Here is a 20,294-nt window from a genome sequence, read left to right on the forward strand (position 1 = left end):
AAAGTAACTCACCCACCTATGTTGAATATCTTTTTCTAAGAAAATTACTTTTTGATTTTCATCTTTACTACACTTTACTTGAGTTAAATCTTTACTTTTCTTTTCTCTTTGTTTGGCTAGTTTGTACATATATTTTTCAATATCTTTAGTATCTAATCTATTATAAAGATCATTAAAAGCAGAATTTTTAGCATCACAGATTGTTCTTTTAGACTCCCTGCAAGCCGTTTGATATTTTCTCCAGTTCTCTAAGCTTTTACATTTAAACCAATTTTTATAACATAACTTCTTATATTTTATCTTTTCTTGCACATTATTATTCCACCAATTATTTTTATTTGTAAATATTTTTTCTTTTGATTCTCTAAACACATCTTTTGCTACTTGTTTAATAATGTTTGTTACTTTATCCCACATCACATTTGCTTCTTCATGAATATCCCAAATTTTAAAATTTTTAATTTTACTCATAAAAATAGTTTTGTTTTAGTGACTTTTAGGTTCTCTCATCTAATTCTACGATGAAGAGTCTTAGTATTTTTTATTTTACAACTTTTCATCTTAAAAATCAATGTTGGGTACTTAAATCCTCACTTAGAATGATCATACAATCTTTACAATCTCGACGATCTCTTTTTCTCATAAAAAAATAATCAAATTGTGTTTTATTAGATCCACTCTTATAAGTAATAAGATGTTCATCTCTTTTCTTGAATAAAGTATTAGTAATAACAAAATCATACGCTAAATTAAAAGCTAAAATGACTCTACTTTCTTCATTAGTCACTCCAAAACCGTAACCACCATGAATATTTCTGAAATCTTCTACCACTGTACCGACATGTCCATTTAAATCTCCTCTAATGAATTTTTTTTTTCAAGAAGTATGATTTGTTTTAAGTCTTCTAAGTCATTCCAGAATTTATCTTTAGACCCTGTATCTAAACCTACTTGAGAAGCATAAACACTTATAATATTAAAAATTTTAGTATCAATGATAATCTTAAGGGCACCAACTCTATTAATTTTTACAACATTATCTTTCAAACTCTTATCTATAATTACACCTACACCATTTCTAGTGCGACTCTTACCAGAATACCAAAGTTTAAAATCTAAATTATCAATCTCCTTAGTCATTTCTCCAACCCACTTAGTTTCTTGAATTTATAAGATATTATTTTTCCTATGATTCATAATATCAACTAATTCCATTAATTTACCATTGAGAGTGCCTATATTCCAAGATCCTATCCTAATATTAGTTTCATTAGTTTCATGGACTAACTTCTTTACCCGCATTCGCCCGTAATGTGGGAACCCTTGCTTATTTAACACTAGACCCGGACGCCGGTGTAGCGGCCCTTGCACACTTTTCACTATATTTAGGCTATACAGCGCGTCGCTTCTAGGGGACTGACGACTGTTTTTTAACTTCGTGATTTGAAAAGTGGTGATTTTGTGATTTTGAAAATAATTTAAATATGAATATAACCTCCTTTTAATTTTTAAAAATAACATTTTAATTTTAAAATAGGTGAGACCAAATGGGTCTCACGTTTTAAATAGTTTAGATGATTAAATACAATACTACAAGTAATACACTTATCCCGAAAAATAAATATATCACTTGTAATAGAGATTCAATCACTTAGACTAAAGAATTTGTGACATCCGTTTTTGTCTGCGAAATATTTTATAAAAAAAAGGGGCCAACAAGTTCCCCTACCTAACATAAAAATTTAGATAGGATTTATTTTATCTGGGTTCCAGGTTCCCCATAGAGACAAACCCCTATAGTTAATTACATCTTAAATGACTGAGGGTCACTTAAGAAAACTCTCTATTAAGATCAGGTGGTTTTGCCTTCAAGATTTTAAAGTTTAGGCTTTCACGATTGGACATCGGAAAATCAAATGGGAATGACTTAAAATAGGAACAATTATTTGAGGAATTCAAAATGAAGAAAAGTAGGGGATATCAAAGATTTTGGGAAAACTCCGATGAACTCCCAACTATCCTATTGTTTGACTTTATGTCTTTTGAAATTATTTAATTTGAAATTTCAATCTTGCAAATTATTTAGGATTTAGGACTTATGTTTACACAATATCGGATTGTGCAAATAGTCTAAAAAGATAGGAGGATTTACACCGTACCGCACAGTAACCTCGAAATCCTAAAGTGTTAGGACTTATAATTACACAACAGGATTGTGCAAAATGCCTAAAAGGTGATCCTATGAGTTGTTATTTAAACTAAATAAAGTGTATAGGTGATGTGAAGATGTTTATGTGGTGTGTTTTAAACTTTTGCTGTTGCAGATCCGCCTTGAAGTTGTTTCTCGTCGTGTTTCCCACGATGTTCGCTCCAAACTCCTCGTAGTAGCACCTCCTGATTCAATTTTGATTTTGAAAATGCACATAACCACTAGGTTATTCTAATCTAAGGCATAATGTGTATAAAAAATAACTAAACATGCAGTATAAAAGAAAGGAACAATATAGTGTACAGTAGAAATAAAAGACAGTATAACATGCTGAGAAAATACTATAACAGACTATGAGAACAATATAACATGTTATGAAATAAAATGTTATAATGTAAATTAAACCTGTATACCTGGGAGGTTCATTGTTTCTTTAAGTTTAGTTATTATGCGCTGTGTAAAAGGGGAAAATATGACCTGAAAAATACTTGAGAAAAATAAGTAAATCATAGGAAAAAGACAAGCAAATAAAATCGTAGGAAAAAGACAAACAAATAAAACAAAACACAATATCACATATAAAGGACCAAAAATAAGAGATTTATATGTGATATTGAGAATGTTCTTAATCGCCAGGAGGATCTGAGTGTAAGACTCAAGCTCAAATTCCGGAGCATTGGGCTTCAGTTTTGGTCAAGTTAAGACAAGAATTTAATTATTTAATTTAATTAGATTAGTCATAAATCTCAATCTAGTGCACCCTCGTATCTAGTGTCCTAATTATCTCACAAACTGGGGTAAGATGTTTGGTTTCTTAGGTTCATTTGAACATCAGAAGGATGATAAATTCTCTCTTAAGGTGTGCTCCTAAGACCTAGGAAGCCTATATTTTAATTTGGGTCTGAAGTGTTCTAAAGTGTCTAACCTCAATTAAGTGTCCCTCAACTAATTCACATTTTTAGATCAAACTTAGCTCGCTATCAGACTCCTAAAACCTAAGGGGTGAACCTATAGTTATGGCAAAAAGGGTTGTGATGTGAGCTTCAATCCTAGTTTGAGCAATTGAATTTAAGTTTATTCAAAGCTTAAGGGACCTAAGTGCAGGTCTGTTGATCTTTCAATCCATGTCCCTAATCGTAATCTAAGCTCTCATTTTCTTCAAACCCTCAACTATTCCCTCAATTTACAATTTCATATTTCATATGCAAAAAAGAATGGTAGATGGTTCACTATTCTATCCCCTCTTTAGGTTTTATCACATCGAAGATCCAAATCTTATTTTTAATTTTCTTTCCCTTTCTCTTTCCCTCATATTTCTCTTAAGACTGAATCATTTCTTAATATAATTAAATCAGAAATTTCCATTTTTAACTTGACCGTAAAAAAAAAAAGAAAACAAAACGAACGAAAAGGTGACCGATCCATTTTTAAAATCAAGTCAAATCAGTGAAGCTTAAAATGAAATCATGAATGTATCAGTCTAAAACTTTTAAATTCGTTAAAAAGAAATATGATCGGATCAATCGCGAGAAGGATATCCTTTCCAAATGACAATCTTGCGCATTTCCAAACCCCTCATGAATTCAATTTATATCAATTTTACAATTTCTTGAAAAAAAATTTCAAAAAAAAACTTTTCATATGTCACAAAGCAAAAGAGAATAATCCATAAGGAATGAATTTCCAAATTTCCAAAAGCTATACCAATATCAATTCTATTTAATTCCACTTTTAAGCAAAAGCTCTTTTCTTTTCCTCATTTTTTTTTTCAAAACATGAACTTATCCATATAAGTGTCCAAGGTAATAGAGAGAAACAACCACTAGCTCAATCCATTCCACCAATAAATCACAAGTTAAAGCTTACGGGTAAGGCAATAAGAGAGGGGAGAGCTCACGGTAAGACCCATAAAAGGGATACAACCACCACAAAACAACCACCAAACAGCTCATGGCCAAGCATGGCAAAGGGAGCAAAACAACCCAAAAACCAGCCCCCAAACAACTTAGAGCAACTCACGGGTAGGGTCAAAGAAGAAGGCCACAAAGGCAACCAACGCCAAGTAAGGCCCAAGGCCAAAGACAACAACCATCCCTACCAAATCAGCCTCAAAGCAAAAGAGGAGAACCTCAAACCGAGCCTAGCAAAAGGGGAAGCCGAACCCAGCAAGAGGGAGCAAAACAGAGAAGCATGTTTCCAATTATAATTAAATCTCAAAGAAAAGCCAAAACGGAGACCACCAAATGGGCCAAAGGAGAGCATATCTGTCTGACATTTATTATAAACATGAATATCAACGATAGAAACTTTGATAATTTCGTTCCAATCATGCATTCGAACAAAGGGTAGCAAGATAAATAAGATATGAACCCCAAACACATTTTTTTAGCTCATAAACATAGTTTCCAGCATGTATTTTATCAAGGGGCAGAAAAAGAAGCAATAAATGAGCTCCAAATACATTTTTCCAGCTCATAAACATAATTTCCTACATGTATTTTAACAAGGGGCAGCAAGAGAAGCAATAAATGAGCTCCAAATACATTTTTCCAGCTCATAAACATAATTTCCTACATGTATTTTAACAAGGGGCAGCAAGAGAAGCAATAAATGAGCTCCAAATACATTTTTCCAGCTCATAAACATAATTTCCTACATGTATTTTAACAAGGGGCAGCAAGAGAAGCAATAAATGAGCTCCAAATACATTTTTCCAGCACATAAAAAATCATTTCCAGCAAATATTCTGATGAGGGGCAGCAAGAGAAAATAAAACATAAGCCCAAATATGTTTTTCCAAATGTATTTCTAAAAGAGTAAAATGCATTCCAAGAATACCCTAGCCATACTTTCAAGTGCTTCGAGTAAGGAAAGTAAAGATAGCCCACACATGCTTGCCATAGACATTTATGAGGAATAAAATTGCATTTATTAAAATGCTCTACCAATGCTTCCACATATTTTCAGCAAAAGAAAAGTAAGGGAACCTGATATATATGCTTCATTTCTCACAATCCTAAGCAAATATTCATGCTTAAACTTTAGAAGCTTCCATCAAGACATTCAATTGCTTATTATCATGAGTTACTAGACAAGACAAAATCAGAGCCTTATGCAAGCATTTTTCCATATTTTAACATTTCCAATAACATGTTTTGAGCAAGGCAGCAAAACAGAGGAGAAAAAAAGAATACCTCTTTAGTGCAAACTTAAAGCAAAACACTAAAAATATGATTGAAGAAAACACCACACAAAAATTTCTCTTGAAAGCCTCACGCAAAAGCTCTTCTCGGGTTTCTAGTTCCCCAAGCCGCAAAATCTTTGAATGACAGAGAGGAAAGAAATCTTCTGTCGAACAACAAAGAAGGAGTAAATCCGCTTGCTAACTGTGAAAAAGGAAGAAAGAAAAAAAATGTCAAGTTCCTCTAAAAATTTTCTCTCTCAAGAACACTCTCTTTTTTTTTCTTCAGAAAACTTCAACAACCCTCAGGCCGCAGAGGATGAAATGAATAAGTAAGAATGAAATTAAAGGAGATTTTGGCAGCACCTCCCCACTCTCAGAAATTTCGGCCAACCTTAGACCCTCCCCCAAATGAAGTTCTTTATAGCAAAGAAAGGAGAAAGGAGAAGCCACCTACCAGCCTCCCTTGTAGTCGAATCAGGTAAAGGAAGAGGAGAAATGCATTTAGAGCGGAGGAAATGCCTAGGGCAGAGGAAGAGCCGGCCAGGTGGAGCTTCGCAGTTGGAGGGCTATTCGGTCGAGTGGAGCTCGAGGAGGCGAGCCGCGTGCGCGAATGGCAGGGGGAAGCCGGAAGAAGGCGAGCCATCTCATGCGCGAATGCCCGAGGGGGCGGGGGACTCGGGCCTACTTGCGAACGACAGAGGAGACGCGGGAGCTAGGGCACGAGCGGCGAGCCAGGCTCTCGGTCAAGGCAGAGGAATGTCGCGCATGGGTTAGGTGAATAGAGATTAGGTTTTATAAATATTATATAAGTATCAAAATATTTAATTTTTAAAGTAAAAATTTGATTTGCACATTTTAGTTCGTGTGAAATCATTGCAAATTGGATGTTCCTTTTAGGTAATTTTGACATTCCAGATGCGCTGGTGCAGTCCAATTCGCCTTCGGAGGTCATTTTGATGAATTCATCGATTTGCGTGACATTTTTCTCATGTCGAAAATATGACAATATGGGTGTCCTTTCCTACTAAAATTGGTGTCCCGAACGCGTTGACGCAGTTCATTTTGTACTCGGGGGTCATTTGGAGAAGTTCGCATTTTCTGCAGTCCTTTAGGCTCAATTGAAGTCTGACCTCGTACAATTCATTGAATTTTTGTGCATTTTGTGTGTGTATGTGGCGAAAAAGTTGTGATGATATTTTTCTAAGGCTTAAAATCCTATTAAGAACTTTTCCCTTGAGTCTTCACAAAATAGCCCATAACCACTCGTTCATAAGACGATGATCTTGTGCCATAAATGTTAGACAAAAAAAAAGGAAGTGGTTAGAATTTCTAAAAGGGCGGGTCCCAATTCTAGTTTTTTAAGATGGTCAATAGGAACTCCTAGAGCTAGATCCTAAGATCCTAAGGAAAAAGAAATGACCTCAAAAATGAGGTCAACAGGGATGCCCTAGCACTTACACAATGATCAAAATGATTCATGTCATGAGTTTTTTTGATAAGTTTTACGCTGGCTGTCGACTACCTAACACAACCCTCCACTTTTCACATCTGGGCTTGGGACCGACAACGACAATGTTAGTGGAGAAACAACTATCTAAAAAAAAAAAATCTGAAAATCAATTTTGAATTCTGAAATCTTTAATTAATTACCAAGTAGAAATATAAAGATACTATTCATGACTTGTTTGATTGTTATAATGAAAAGCTATTATCCAAGAATTTTGGATTATTGTAGATAAAAAGTTATTGTTTAGAGATTGTTGGGATTAATTTAGATGGAAAGTTGTTAGCTACATTTTAAAAATTATTTCAATACTCCTCAAGCTTGGTTTTATGTGTTTATCATGCAACATGTTGATTAGATTATCAAAACTCATTTGGGGTGAATCTCGGTGAGGATGTTTTTAGTTTGATAATTTTGTTAGAACATAAATTAATTGAGCTAGTTTTTTAATTTTTTAATTTATTTTAGATGAAATATTGGTCTAATTTATGATATTGAGTTCTATCTTTAATATATTTAGTTCTATCATAGTGGAAAAAATGTTTTGCAATGCTTTCAGCAGCCTCATTGTTTACTACATTTTTGTTGATTTTTTAATACATAGTTTTGTTTTTCTAAAAGCCTTTTTAACTATACTTCGTTGCAAGTACTAAATATTGTTGCCTTGTATTCAATTTCAACATTATTTTTTGAGACTGCAACTTGTTTCTTATTTTTCTATATGACTAAGGTTTTTCATACGTTAGCACAATAATCAAACGTGAACTTCAGGTTGGCGCTTCTCCAGCCCAATTAATATATGGGAAAATTTTGATTTTCTTTTTGGATAATTTTTATATAATAGTCTTTTTTTTTTATAATTTTTTGAGGTCCTTTAGAATATTGTTAACAACTCTCATCTAGTCTTAAGTAGGGTTGTTCTTGTTTTGGCTTACAAGACTAACATATAAGCCAATATCAGAATGATTGAGAGAGAAGCAGATGAGTTTGTCCAGAAGGCTTTAAAACTTATCTTTGTCAATGGGTGTGTTGCTAGTGGCGATACCGTTTTTCTTTTTTGGGTCCAGCGAAGTTTCAGTAGGCTTACACACAGTATTTCTTTTACTGTATCAATAATATATTTTATTTGAAAAGTAATATTATATTATTTTGATAATTCCTCTTTTATATCAAGGCAATATTTTAGAAATTTCAATTCTTTCATCTCAAACTATCTTGCTAGACACTCTTTTAATATGGTCAGCTCTTTATCAAAGTCACCTGTAAACATTATATCATCTACTTACATGATGAGAATCACTTTTTTACTCAGTTGAATGCTTGATGAAGAAAGTGGTGAGCTTCGCATTGATTATATCCATGTTATTCAACATATTTAGAAAATCCATGGAAACAAGCATGAGGAGATTGGTTGAGACATATAGAACTTTTTTGATTATGCATACCTAATTGCTGTTTTTTTTTTAATCTGTCAATTTAGATGGGATTTTTATGTAAACTTTTTTTTTAAGGTACTCATTAAGAAAATTAATTTTAATGTTAAATTGATGCAAATGCCAATCCAATGTATTGCTAGAGATCAACACCTAAATTATTCTTGGTTTGGTAGCCGGAGTGAAAGTTTCCTGATAGTAACAGAGATAATTACATACCGAGCATAAGAAACATTCCCATTTACAAATCGAGCACCTAGGTGATTTTTTGAACTATGAAACTAATGTATTTACGTGTGCCACGATCAAACCATTGTGAATTTGATAAAAATGAAAAATATGGGTTGGGGTTTTATTTTTGACCTTTGATATTTGAATGAGAATTTAAAAAATAAATGAAAGAAGGTGCTTGATTTGTAAATAACAATGTTTCGGGTGCCCTGTATGTAATCGCCCCTAGTTAATATCATATGTCCTAGTGTTTCATTTTGCAATAAGTTGTATTTTAAATATATTTATACTCCCATTTGTTTTATATTTGAATTTCATTCATGGCATCTTTCTTTTGCTTTATGTTTTTGCGAGTTTCATAAATATTATTTTATAGTTTGTATCATGAAATTTAGTGAAAGTCTTTTATAAGTCATGAAATCGTAAATTGGGCATTAGGTGCATGACCTCAACCATTTATTGAAAAAAATAAGATATCTTTGGATTTATCTCACTACTTTGTACTTCATTACTCCTTTGCTTAGGTTTTGTTCCCTTGGTTTTCTTTTCCTTCCCAACATATACAATATGTTTATTTTTGCTTAGGTTGGTTGTATTGACAAGGTAATGGCTATAATAGATTTGATCATTGGTGTAGTATATTCTCATGATTAGAGAGTTTGTAGTTTTGATGAGTTTTTGATAGATTGAATTAGAAAAATTGAAAAATGTTCATTGTTCATGGGCTTGATAAGAGTGGATTATCATATAAGTTTGAACTTAAATTTATTATTAATGAACTCCACCCCCTCCCCCCGCCCCCCTCTCCTCCCTAAATTTTGGGTTTGTAATAATTGGATGAGTGTTCAAGGACCGTTTTATACATAGATTATAAATTATATTTAGTGATCGGGGAATATAGTTTTTACCCTTTGATTTGGGAAATATTTAATGAAGATGCCTTATTGATTTAGGGTCTAGTTTGTTTTAGTGTTGGGAATGATTGAATGAAGATTGAACACCCCAAATGTTTGGCGTAATAGAGGAAATGATTTTTTGTCTTAGGAGATAAGTAGTGAAGGATTTGAACAAGATTTTTAAATTTAAGTACTATTAAGGGCATTCATATAATTTAACTATTAGGATAGCTTCTCAAAAGATATGTTGGAATATTCATGGAGAGTATTAATGCTATCCACATTTAATAGGTGTATTTTTTTATTAGCAACCACTCCATTTTGTTGATGAATATTTTTTGGCATTATCAATTTTTGGAATTGAATTATGTATTGAAATTGAACGTGGTCATGACCTTGAAATGTTTAAAAATTTGTCTCATTTTGAGTTTTTATTTCTTCACGAAAACCTAAGTGAGATGGATGTGGTCATTGAAGGAGGAAACAAAGAATCTTGCATTGCAATCATGTGGAATAGAGCTAAAAGTTAAGAAGATTTGTAGAGAGTATATTTATCCAGGTGATAAATTTCTCACTGGAAGTCCTTTAAATTTTTGTTCATCGACATAAGCAATTAAGGTAAGTAAAGTTTGGGTGCCTTGGATACGAGGATCAAAGTTGAATATCATTATCATCATTTGAAGTTTGTTAAGAATGTGAAGTTGGGTTTTTAGTGACTGCACAACCCTTTAGTTGGGTTTTTATTTTATTTGAGGGATCATTTTTCGGTATTTGATGTTGTGTACAAATTTTTACACTACCAATTATCCTTCCTGAATTCAAGCCTTACAAGTGACAAATACTTTATGAGAAATTAGTAACAAAGTTTTTGTTTCAAATAATTCTGTTGATTGATCCTAAGTTGCAATCTAAGTTAGACGCTATAAGCATAGAGCCAAGTGTAAGAACTTTTAAGAAGATGACATAATTTTCTGCAATTATTTTGATTGTGTCCCATATGTTATCCAAACATTATAATTTTAATGATTTAGGTTGTACTTATGGGAGACATTTTTGGGTTCTATCGTATGATTTAATGCTCTTAAGTCTATTATCGAAGTGGTAGCTATTTTCTTGTTTGCAATGAGGGCACTTGAGAATTTATCTTTTCGAGTATCCAAGCTAATTTCATTGATGCTCTAGAATAAGCTTCTATCGGAAGCATTATCGGTTGTCTTTATTTTGCTGTCCAGATATTTGAAACAAGAAAGGGAGAGATACTGTGATTTGTCTTTGTTACTAGTTATTTTTTGAGATTTTGAGGTATTTTATCGTAGATTTTTAAATTTGGATATGAATTTTTCAGTTTGAGATTGATTTGTCAACGTTTGAGTTGTCTTTGATTGTTAGCTTGTTTGTGGTAGTGACAATTATCTATTTTTATGGAGGATTCTTCAAATATGTTTTTGCTACTCTTGTTAGAAGAAGAGTGGCTTTCATTCTTAGTGAAGAACCTATTGGTTTGGAGGAGAGACTCTATATTGAAATACCCATTGATCTCATAGGGAATAAAGCTTTAATGGCTTTGATACCAACTTGAAAATTAGAATACAAAATGAGGAGGGTAAAAATGAGAGGTTTTATTACTAATTTTATTCTTTTGTTTTGTGTTGACGACATGCTAAGAAGTTTTGCATAAGTAGGTGGAGATAGAAGTATTTATGAAAGAAATAAATTTAGAAGCAGCTTTTCATCGTGGAATCCAAAATTTTCTACCCAACCTAAATAGAAATTTCTTAATGGATTGATAGATTACTATGATTGAAATTTTGTTCATGGATTGTTGGATTGTAAATGAAGTTGTCATAGGCTTGCTGAATTGTTGCAGAAGGAAAGTTGTTTTGTCGGTTTTTTGGATTGCTATAGATGGAAATGTTGTGAATGATTTTTTTATTGCTAATGCTTTAATTAAGAAAAAAGATGAACATATTATTACTCATAAGAATGAATCTAATAAAATACAAATTGATTATTTTTTTATGAGAAGAAGAGGTCGTTGAAAATGTAAAGATTGTAAGTCTATTCCAAGTGAGAATTTAAGTACTCAACATCGATTATTAGTTCTAAATTTTAAGATGAAGAGTTGTAAGATAAATAATACTAGGAATCATTGTCATAGAATTAGATGGAGCACCTAAAAGACAAATAAAACTTTTTTTTATTTGTAAACACCAAGATTTCATGATTTGAGATGTTCATAACAAAACAATTTCTATGTGGGACAAAGTAACAAATACTATTAAACATGTGACAAAATATATAATTGGAGAATCAAAATGAAAATTTTCTATAAATAAAAATAATTCGTGGTAGAATAATAATGTGCAAGAAAATATAAAATATAAAAAAGTGTTTTAAATATTTGTTTAATTATGAAAGCTTTGAAAACTGAGAAAAATATAAAGTGACCCTTAAAAAGTTTAAGAGAACAATTTGTGATGCTAAAAATTCTGTTTTTAGTGATCTTTATAATAGTTTAAATACTAAAGAGGGTGAAAAATACATGTATAAACTAACCAAGCAAAGAGAAATTAAAAGCAAAGATTTAACTCAAGTAGAGTGTATTAAAAATGAAAAAAAAATATTTTTTTCCTTAGAAAACTATATTCAAGATTGGTGGGTGGGCTATTTTGATAAACTTTTCAAAGAAGTTTTTGAAAATACGATTGACCTAAGTAATCTTAATATCGTTAATATTAATAAAATAATTTATTTTTATCGTCACATTAGTAAAAAAGAAGTCAATGAGGTTTTAAAGAAAACCAATGGTGGAAAATCAGTATGACATGATGATATCTCTTTTGAATTGTTGAATTGTTTAGGAGATTTGAGGGTTTCTTGGCTTATTATACTTTTTAATATCATTTTAAAACTAAAAATTGGTCACAATTTTTAAGAATAAAGTGGATACGCAAGAGTGTGCACATTATAGAGGAATTAAAATGTGTCATACTTTAAAATTATGGGAGAGGGTAATTGAACTTAGTTTAAGGCATGTGACAAAGATTTCTCATAATCAGTTTGGATTTATGCTGAGCACGTCTACTATGAAAGCTATACATTTATTGATAGGTTTGATGGAGAAGTACAGAGAGAATAAGGAGGATCTACATATGATTTTTATTATTTAGAAAAAAACTTAGGATAAGATTTCACGAGAAATTCTTTGGAGAGTTTTAGTGAAGAAAGGTGTCGATATGAATTGTATTCAAGTCATTAAAGATATGTATACTAGGGTTGCTACTTGTGTTTGAATAGGAGTATTGATTAAATATATTTATATTTCAGTTGGATTACATCAGGAATCAACGTTAAGCCCATATCCTTTTGCTTCAGTTATAAATGCTCTTACTCGACATTTACAGGAGGATGTACCTTGGTGCGTGCTTTTCAACGATGATATCTTTCTTGTGGATAAGATTAGATAAAGTGTTAAGGAAAAACTTGAACTATGAAGGTCTACATTGGAGTCTAAAGGCTTCCGTTTGAGTAGATCTAAAACTGAATACATGGAATGTAATTTTAGTAGTAGATATAGTGGCAGAGTCATAACTATGGGTGATCAAATCATTAAAATGTGTGAACACTTTAGATTTCTCGGGTCTATTATTTAAAGTGATGGTCATATAGATGGAGGTGTTATTAGTAGAATTCAAGTTGGTTGGTTGAAGTGAAGGAATGCTGCAGGCCTATTGTGTGATAAAAAAGTACCATTTAAACTGAAAAGAAAATTTTATAAGATGGTGGTGAGATCTGCAATGCCCTATTGCGCATAATGTTGGTTTCTAAAAAAGAAGCATAAAATAAAGTTAAGTGTTGTCGAGATGAGAATGTTTAGGTGGATGAGTGACTTGACAGTTAGAGACAAAATGCTAAATGAATATATCCGTGATAGAGTTGGTGTAGATATAGTAGCGGACAAAATTAGAGAGAGTCGTCTTAGATGGTTTGGTCACATTAAATGTCAACCATCTGATGATCTGGTTAGGAGACTGGATGTTTTGGATTCGACTTATGTTAAGAAAGGCAGAGGTGGACCTAGAAAGACTTTGGCATATTGTATAAAAAATGATCTTAATTTATAATAATTAAATGAAAGTATGGCATTCAATAGGACGCAATGGAGAAAAATGACTCATGTTGCCGACCCCGCTTAATGGGATGCAGACTTATTGCTCTTGTTGTTGTTGTTGTTTAGATGGAAAGGTGTTGAACATAGATTTAAGATTATTTTGACTATCTTTCATGGGTTTTATTTTTGCAATCAGATTTATACAATCTATCTTTATTTATTTTGCGACATTTTTACCTAAGAGTCTTATCTTTGTCAAACTTAATTAAGTTGTCATAATCTTCTTTATCGCCTAATATTTGGATCTTTAGAACATTACTGTCCTAAGTACAGCTTTATAAAATTTACGTTTTAGCATTTGTCCTCTAGGATATTGGTTTAATATGTATAAGATACATCTTCATTTTAACTAATCATCATTATTTTGTAAGTTGTAAATAAAAATAGGTTGAATTGATGAAGCAAATCAAAGTATGCCATTTTTTTTCTTTCGTACGAAAATTCTCTAGATATATTAATATTATTTTTATAATAGATCCATGATATTTAAAGCATCACACCTAAGTCATGGTCTTCTACTGATGTCAACATATAATTATCAATTTCACACCCACTAAACCTACATATTTTGTACTTATACTCTTGAAAGTACCAATCATATTTTATGGCTTGAAATGTTAACAAATGTGGAATATGATGTTGTTTAGCTGTCTATTATGATCTTTGCTTCTGCACTACTTGGTGAAGGAATTAAACTTTTATCAGGTATGGTCCTGTCTGGATATCTACCACGCTGGTGTTCATGCTTTCTGCATTGGGAAATTGTGCTGCTTATTTGATGAACAATGGGAGTAAAGCAGAGATTGCATGGAATTTTGATGTCAACTATGTAGACTGGGCAGCTTCTATCATATATTGTTACGTGCTTGCAGTGCCGGCTGCATTTTACTTTTTACTCCGTTACTTTGAATGTAATGTCGGGCTTATACAACTCTGGTGCATTTGGGGGTACTCACTCTCCATTTTTATTCCAACCTCTGTAAGTGTACACCTTGAAGCCTTCCCTTAGTTCCAAGTAATGCTCAATTATTATTTTTTTCAATCATTTTTTTCCCCTCATTATCCTGAATGCTTAGCTTTTCAAGCTTTTCCATTTAATAAATTTTCTTATTTGCTATTTTTTTTTCCATCTACAAACCCACATGTAGATTTAAAGAATTGAGCATAATACTTTTTTTTTTAATACGAAATGCTGGCTTAAATACAACTTATTTGGAATTCTAAACTTAAAAAAAAGAAAAACACCCATATATCGAATATGACAAAAATCAAATCAAATAAACTAAAAAAAAAAGACTCCTATAACAAGCCGGAAATAAAAGAAAATACATAAATAAGAAATAATAAGAAATAAATAAAGTCCTAACATAACTTTTAACACCACTTATTGTCTTTTTTTATTAGATATTTTGATCCTTGCTTCCTTCATTTTTCTAGAACTTTCGATGCCATGTGTTCAATTCAATTCATCCTAATAGCTCACTTCAAACTCTGTAATTTCAAAGTTTTAATTTGCATTTCTTAATAATTGGAGATTAGCTTCTTGTCCTTTTTTAAAATTCAACAGTCTTACTCCAAGAAAGTTATTCCTTTTAATTATTTTTAAATACTTCTAAAATGCACTTTCTAAAATGCGTCACATTAAACGTCAACCATCAGATGATCCGATTAGGAGAGTAGATGTTTTAGATTCGACTTGTGTTAAGAAAGACAGAGGTAGACCTAGGAAGACTTGGGCTTATTGTATTAAAAATTATCTTAATTTACTAGAACTAAATGAAAATATGACACTAAATCAATGGAGGACGCAATGGAGAAAATGATTCATGTAGCCGACCCCACGTAGTGGGATTAAGGCTTTGTTGTTGTTGTTGTAATAAATGAAAGGAGGATTTATATTTATACAACTTAATTCTAATATAAATGAAAATACAAAATCTGTATCATTTAGTTTAGTAGAATTTAGTGTTATATGATTTTAAATATTAAAATTTAAAAATAAATTATTGATCATATTATTTTAATGGTATATTGTTGACCTCATTTTTGTGAGGTCTTTCCTTCTTCTCCCTAGAGCCTAAGATCTAGCTCTAGGAGTTTTCTATTGACTATCTTAGAAAACCAACATTGAAACCTGTCCCCTTAGAAATTCCAAAACAATTCCTATTTTCCTGTGATGTCTAGCATTTATGGTCTCAAAACCATCGTCTTATGGACGAACGGTTAATGGTCATTGTGTGGAGACTCAAGGAGAAGTTCCCAATAGGACCTCAAGCCCTAGGAAAACCTCATCGCGACTTTGTCATCACATACACACACCAAATGCACAAAATTCGCTAAGTTGCACAGGATTAGACTTCAATTAAGTCCAAAGGATGGGTGAAAATGCAAACTTCTCCAAACGACCTCCGATGATAAATTGGACTGCGCCAACGCGTCCAGCGCCAACGCATCCGGGACACTAATTTTAGTAGGAAAAGACACTCATATTGCCATATTTCCGACACGAACATATTTTCGACACGAAAAAATTTACACGCAAATCGATGAATTCATCAAAATGACCTCCGATGGCGAAACAGATCGCGCCAGCTCGTCCGAAACGTCAGAATTATGTAAAAATGTTACCAATCTTGTTACGTTTAGACGCAAGAATAAAATGCAAACTCAGTTTTTATTTTTTAAAATATTAAATACTTTTATAAATTTTACATTAAACCCTAAACCTTATTTACGGCTCCACCCGCACCTCTTCTCCCTGTTTGACCCATTCACAGGTTCGAACAGGGCTTGAGCTCACGCTTGATTCTCCCTCTCGCTTCCGTGCCCTAGCTCCACGGCGGATCCACGCGGCCTTCTGCTTCCCGTCGCTTCCCCTTCTCTACGTGGCACGACAACCGTTCGACTCTCCAATTAGAGGAGGCGAGCTGGCCAACGCTCCTTCTACTCGAGGCTATACACTCTTCCCTTTTATTGTGATGCTTCTTTTCTATCTTCTTGATTGGTTGGCCAGTGTGGCTGGTAGGTGGAGGTCTATTTTCTCTTATCTGTCTATGAAAATGCGTCTGAGATTATTGTGTGAGGTTGTTGAAAACTTTTGGAGAGAAAGGAGAGGCTGTGTTTCTGCTGTGGGAGGCTTTTAGGGAAGAAAATTATTCTAAAATCTTCTCTAGATCTGTTTTCTCGTGCGTTTGGAGTGTGAAGTGTTCGTGGAGTGCTGTTTATTTTGCTGAAAGTCCTCTCTAAGCTATATTTTCGGGTGATTGTGGCGTGGAGCATTTGTGGTTGTCGTTTCTTGAAGTTTTTAGGGGAAATATTTCTCTTGGAGTGGTTTTTCTGGAATTATCTTTTAATTTTATTTTAAATCTGTTGAAAAGAGGTATTCTTCTCCTTCTCTTTATTATATTTTATCTAGGACGACATGTTGGGGCATCTCTATCCTCTTGCAAAGGTTAAAGGAGGAATGACTTAGTTTATTTTGAAGTCTAGGTATTGATACATGCTGGAAATTTTTTTTATGACTTGTAAAATTATGTTTGGAGTTTATTTCTTGCTTCTCTTGCTGCCCCTTGTAAGAATACATGCTGAAAATTATTTTTTTTATGAGTTGGAAAATTATGTTTGGGGCTCGTTTATTGCTTCTCTTGGGGTCCCTTATTAGAATACATGTTGGAAATGAAATGCTGAAGTCTTTTATTATTGTTATTTCCGAATCAAGGAAGTGCTGAAATTCTTTTCAATACTAAGAAATATTTGGCTTTAGGGATTCATTACACTTATCTATTTCCTGTTATCAATTCCTGCTTAAAACATATGCTGGGGTGCAAGAAATTTTGAAGTCTAAGGCTTTATGAAATCTGATTTTTATGGCTCTTTTTTGACCCATTTGATGAGTTCGATCTACCTGGAATGTTTCTCTGTTTTTGCTCCCTTTTGCTAGTTTCGGTTTGGCCTGAAGCTAGGCTCGGTTTAGCTGAAATTATATTATGTTTTGTCCCTTATTTCGGCCACGATTTTTGGCTCATTTGGGACTGCATATAAGTTGGATGTTTTCTTTGCTTTAAGCCTTTATAGGCCACGGTTTTTTTTTTTTGCTCCTTTGGAGATTGAATATGTGCTGGAAAATTTTTTTGTGTTGAGTCTTTATGGATTTCAGTTTTGGCTCCTTTGAGAACTTCTTTTTGTGGTAGACTTGGGCTGAATTTTATCTTTTATGGGATTTGGTTTTTTCCCCTGAGTTGGGCTCAGTTTGCCCCTTTCTTGGGCTCGGTTTGGGCTCATTTTTGGTGATTTATGTTGGCTGAAATCCCTTACTGTTTGGACCATTTCTTGGACTTGGTTTGCTCCCTGTGTTGGGCTCGGTTTGCCCCTTTCTTGGGCTCGGTTTGGGCACCTTTTTGGTGATTTATGTTAGCTGAAATCCCTTACTGTTTGGACCATACTGTTTGGACCATTTCTCCCCTGTGCTGGGCTCGGTTTGCCCCTTTCTTGGGCTCGGTTTGGGCTCCTTTTTGGCGATTTATGTTGGCTGAAATCCCTTATTGTATGGACCATTTCTTGGACTTGGTTTGTCCCTTGTGCTGGGCTCGGTTTGGGCTCCTTTTTGGCGATTTATGTTGCCCTGTGTTGGGCTCGGTTTGCCCCTTTCTTGGGCTCGGTTTGGGAATCTTTTTGGTGATTTATGTTGGCTGAAATCCCTTACTGTTTGGACCATTTCTTGACTTGGTTTGCCCCCTGTGTTGGGCTCGGTTTGCCCCTTTCTTGGGCTCAGTTTGGGCTCCTTTTTGATGATCTATGTTGGCTGAAATCCTTTATTGATTGGTCCATTCCTCGAGCTCGGTTTGCATGGTTTGGTTGGGGTCTCCTCTTTAATATTCCTCCTCCTAAGATTTTTATTGGTAATTAAGTTTGTCATCCAAAAATTCATGTAATATCTATCTCTAGGTGGGAATGTTTGATATGAGTGTTTTCATGCTTTATATGCTCATGCATGCTTTATATGATGAAAGTGGGTTCGATCTCAATGATGTATAATAGCTTGTTCATTCACTCTCTTATGTATTTCAAAACAATGCAATGGTAGTACTTATGGTGGTTTCTTTATGCTGCCTTTGGGACCTTCTTCTTTGTCCCTATCCGTTGGTTTGTGTTGTGTTGGGTTCCTCCTTGCCATCTATGGCCGTGAAGTTCTTATATGGGGTTTGGTTTGGCTTGTTCTGGCTCCTACCCGTGAGCGAGTTGGAGCTTGGTTGTGCGTTTTCTAACCTTACTCGTGAGCCTTGTTCCCTTTCCTGGTCTGACCCGAGAGCCCCTACCCTCTTTTCTGCTTTACCCGAGAGCCTTACCTGTTGATCTTTTCATGGAATAAGTTGGGTTGATAGTCGTCCCTCTCTGTGGCCTCTGGTTATGAATATTTATATCGTTCTATTTGGATAATCTCATGTTTATGCAAAATGAAAAGCTTTTAATCAAGGTTGGATTTAAATTATTTTGATATTGACATGATTTTCTGGAAGGCTAGAAGGTTGCCCCCTCTATTGATTAGTCTCTCTTATTTTGTGACATGTAAAAGGCTCTTGAAACTTCATTTTGGGAAATCATGAAGTTGATGTAGGTTGGATTTATGCAATGATTTGAAAGCTTGTGAAGGTGTTTGAAAAGAGAATATGAAGGCTTGATAAATATAAACATCACATTTAGGTTCAGATTTGGACATAAAAATTCATATGAGTGATGGAGTTGTGAGTATAGCGTTATGATAGTCTTGAGCCTATTTCAATCTATTTGAAACAAAATCTTGGAAAGGATACCCTTCATGGGTTGATCCAATCGTAAAATTTAAGAAAATGATATCCTTTTTGGATTGATTCAAGAATCTTGAGCTCTCTTTTGAGGATTTTTGACCCTTCTTGTCTTTCGATCTTTTGGGTGAATCAATTCCTTTTCTCTCTCATCCCCATTTTTGTTCTTTTTTCCTTGTTTCTTGGTTCAATTTTTTATGCTTATTCAATTTTTTATTGGTTCAATTTTTTATGCTTATGTCCGATACATAAGTGCTCATGTATAGCTTTTTGCTATATGTGAAACCATCAAACAAGGTCGCAAGTAAGTCGGTTTTATTTTGAACGTAGGGTGATGATGACAAAGGCACGCCGGTGGTAGAGCAAAATGATACCTCATCCTACAACACCATGACTCAATTCTGGGACCTAATAACTGCAGGATGAAAGTATCATTCACTGATATAAGGCTAGAGGAAAACTCGTACCTTCTTAGGTTGTTGGTAGTCCTATGCCCGATGACGTGATCGGCTTTTGGACAACTATACCTTTTAAAATTGATAAAACAAATTGATAAGAACATATACAATATTTATAAAAAATATTTTCACTACAAAAATTGATACAACTTCTCTTTTGCATGCTTGAAACATATATGCATGCTAAAACTTAAATTTTAAAATATGTTATATTCGGGTTGTCCACTTGTTGATCATTGATCCTGGGCTAAGAAATACCCTCTTAAGTTAGGTTCAGTAGGATATTCTTCTAATGGAGTGACGGGCTTTATACTTTAGGGTGACCGAGTAGACTTCGACTACCCTCGAGTACAAATATATATATTTGAACCTAGCCCCGACCCGAGTGCTTGCAGTCCCCTCTTTTC

The 20,294-nt window shown here is 33.6% G+C and overlaps 1 protein-coding gene across 2 annotated transcripts in view; it reads left to right on the top strand.

Annotated features, from left to right (window-relative positions):
* The window catches only part of LOC110033981 (protein YIPF1 homolog), a 29,636-nt gene that overhangs the window by 5,787 nt on the left and 3,555 nt on the right, over positions 1-20,294 (top strand). For both annotated transcript variants that reach the window (XM_020738179.1, XM_020738178.1), the window contains exon 5: positions 14,334-14,607. In XM_020738179.1, the coding sequence (XP_020593838.1) occupies positions 14,334-14,607 (274 nt within the window). The remainder of the gene's footprint in view (positions 1-14,333; positions 14,608-20,294) is intronic.

The sequence above is a fragment of the Phalaenopsis equestris genome, unplaced genomic scaffold (assembly GCF_001263595.1).
Source record: "Phalaenopsis equestris unplaced genomic scaffold, ASM126359v1 Scaffold001314, whole genome shotgun sequence".
In the NCBI taxonomy this organism is placed as follows: domain Eukaryota; kingdom Viridiplantae; phylum Streptophyta; class Magnoliopsida; order Asparagales; family Orchidaceae; genus Phalaenopsis; species Phalaenopsis equestris.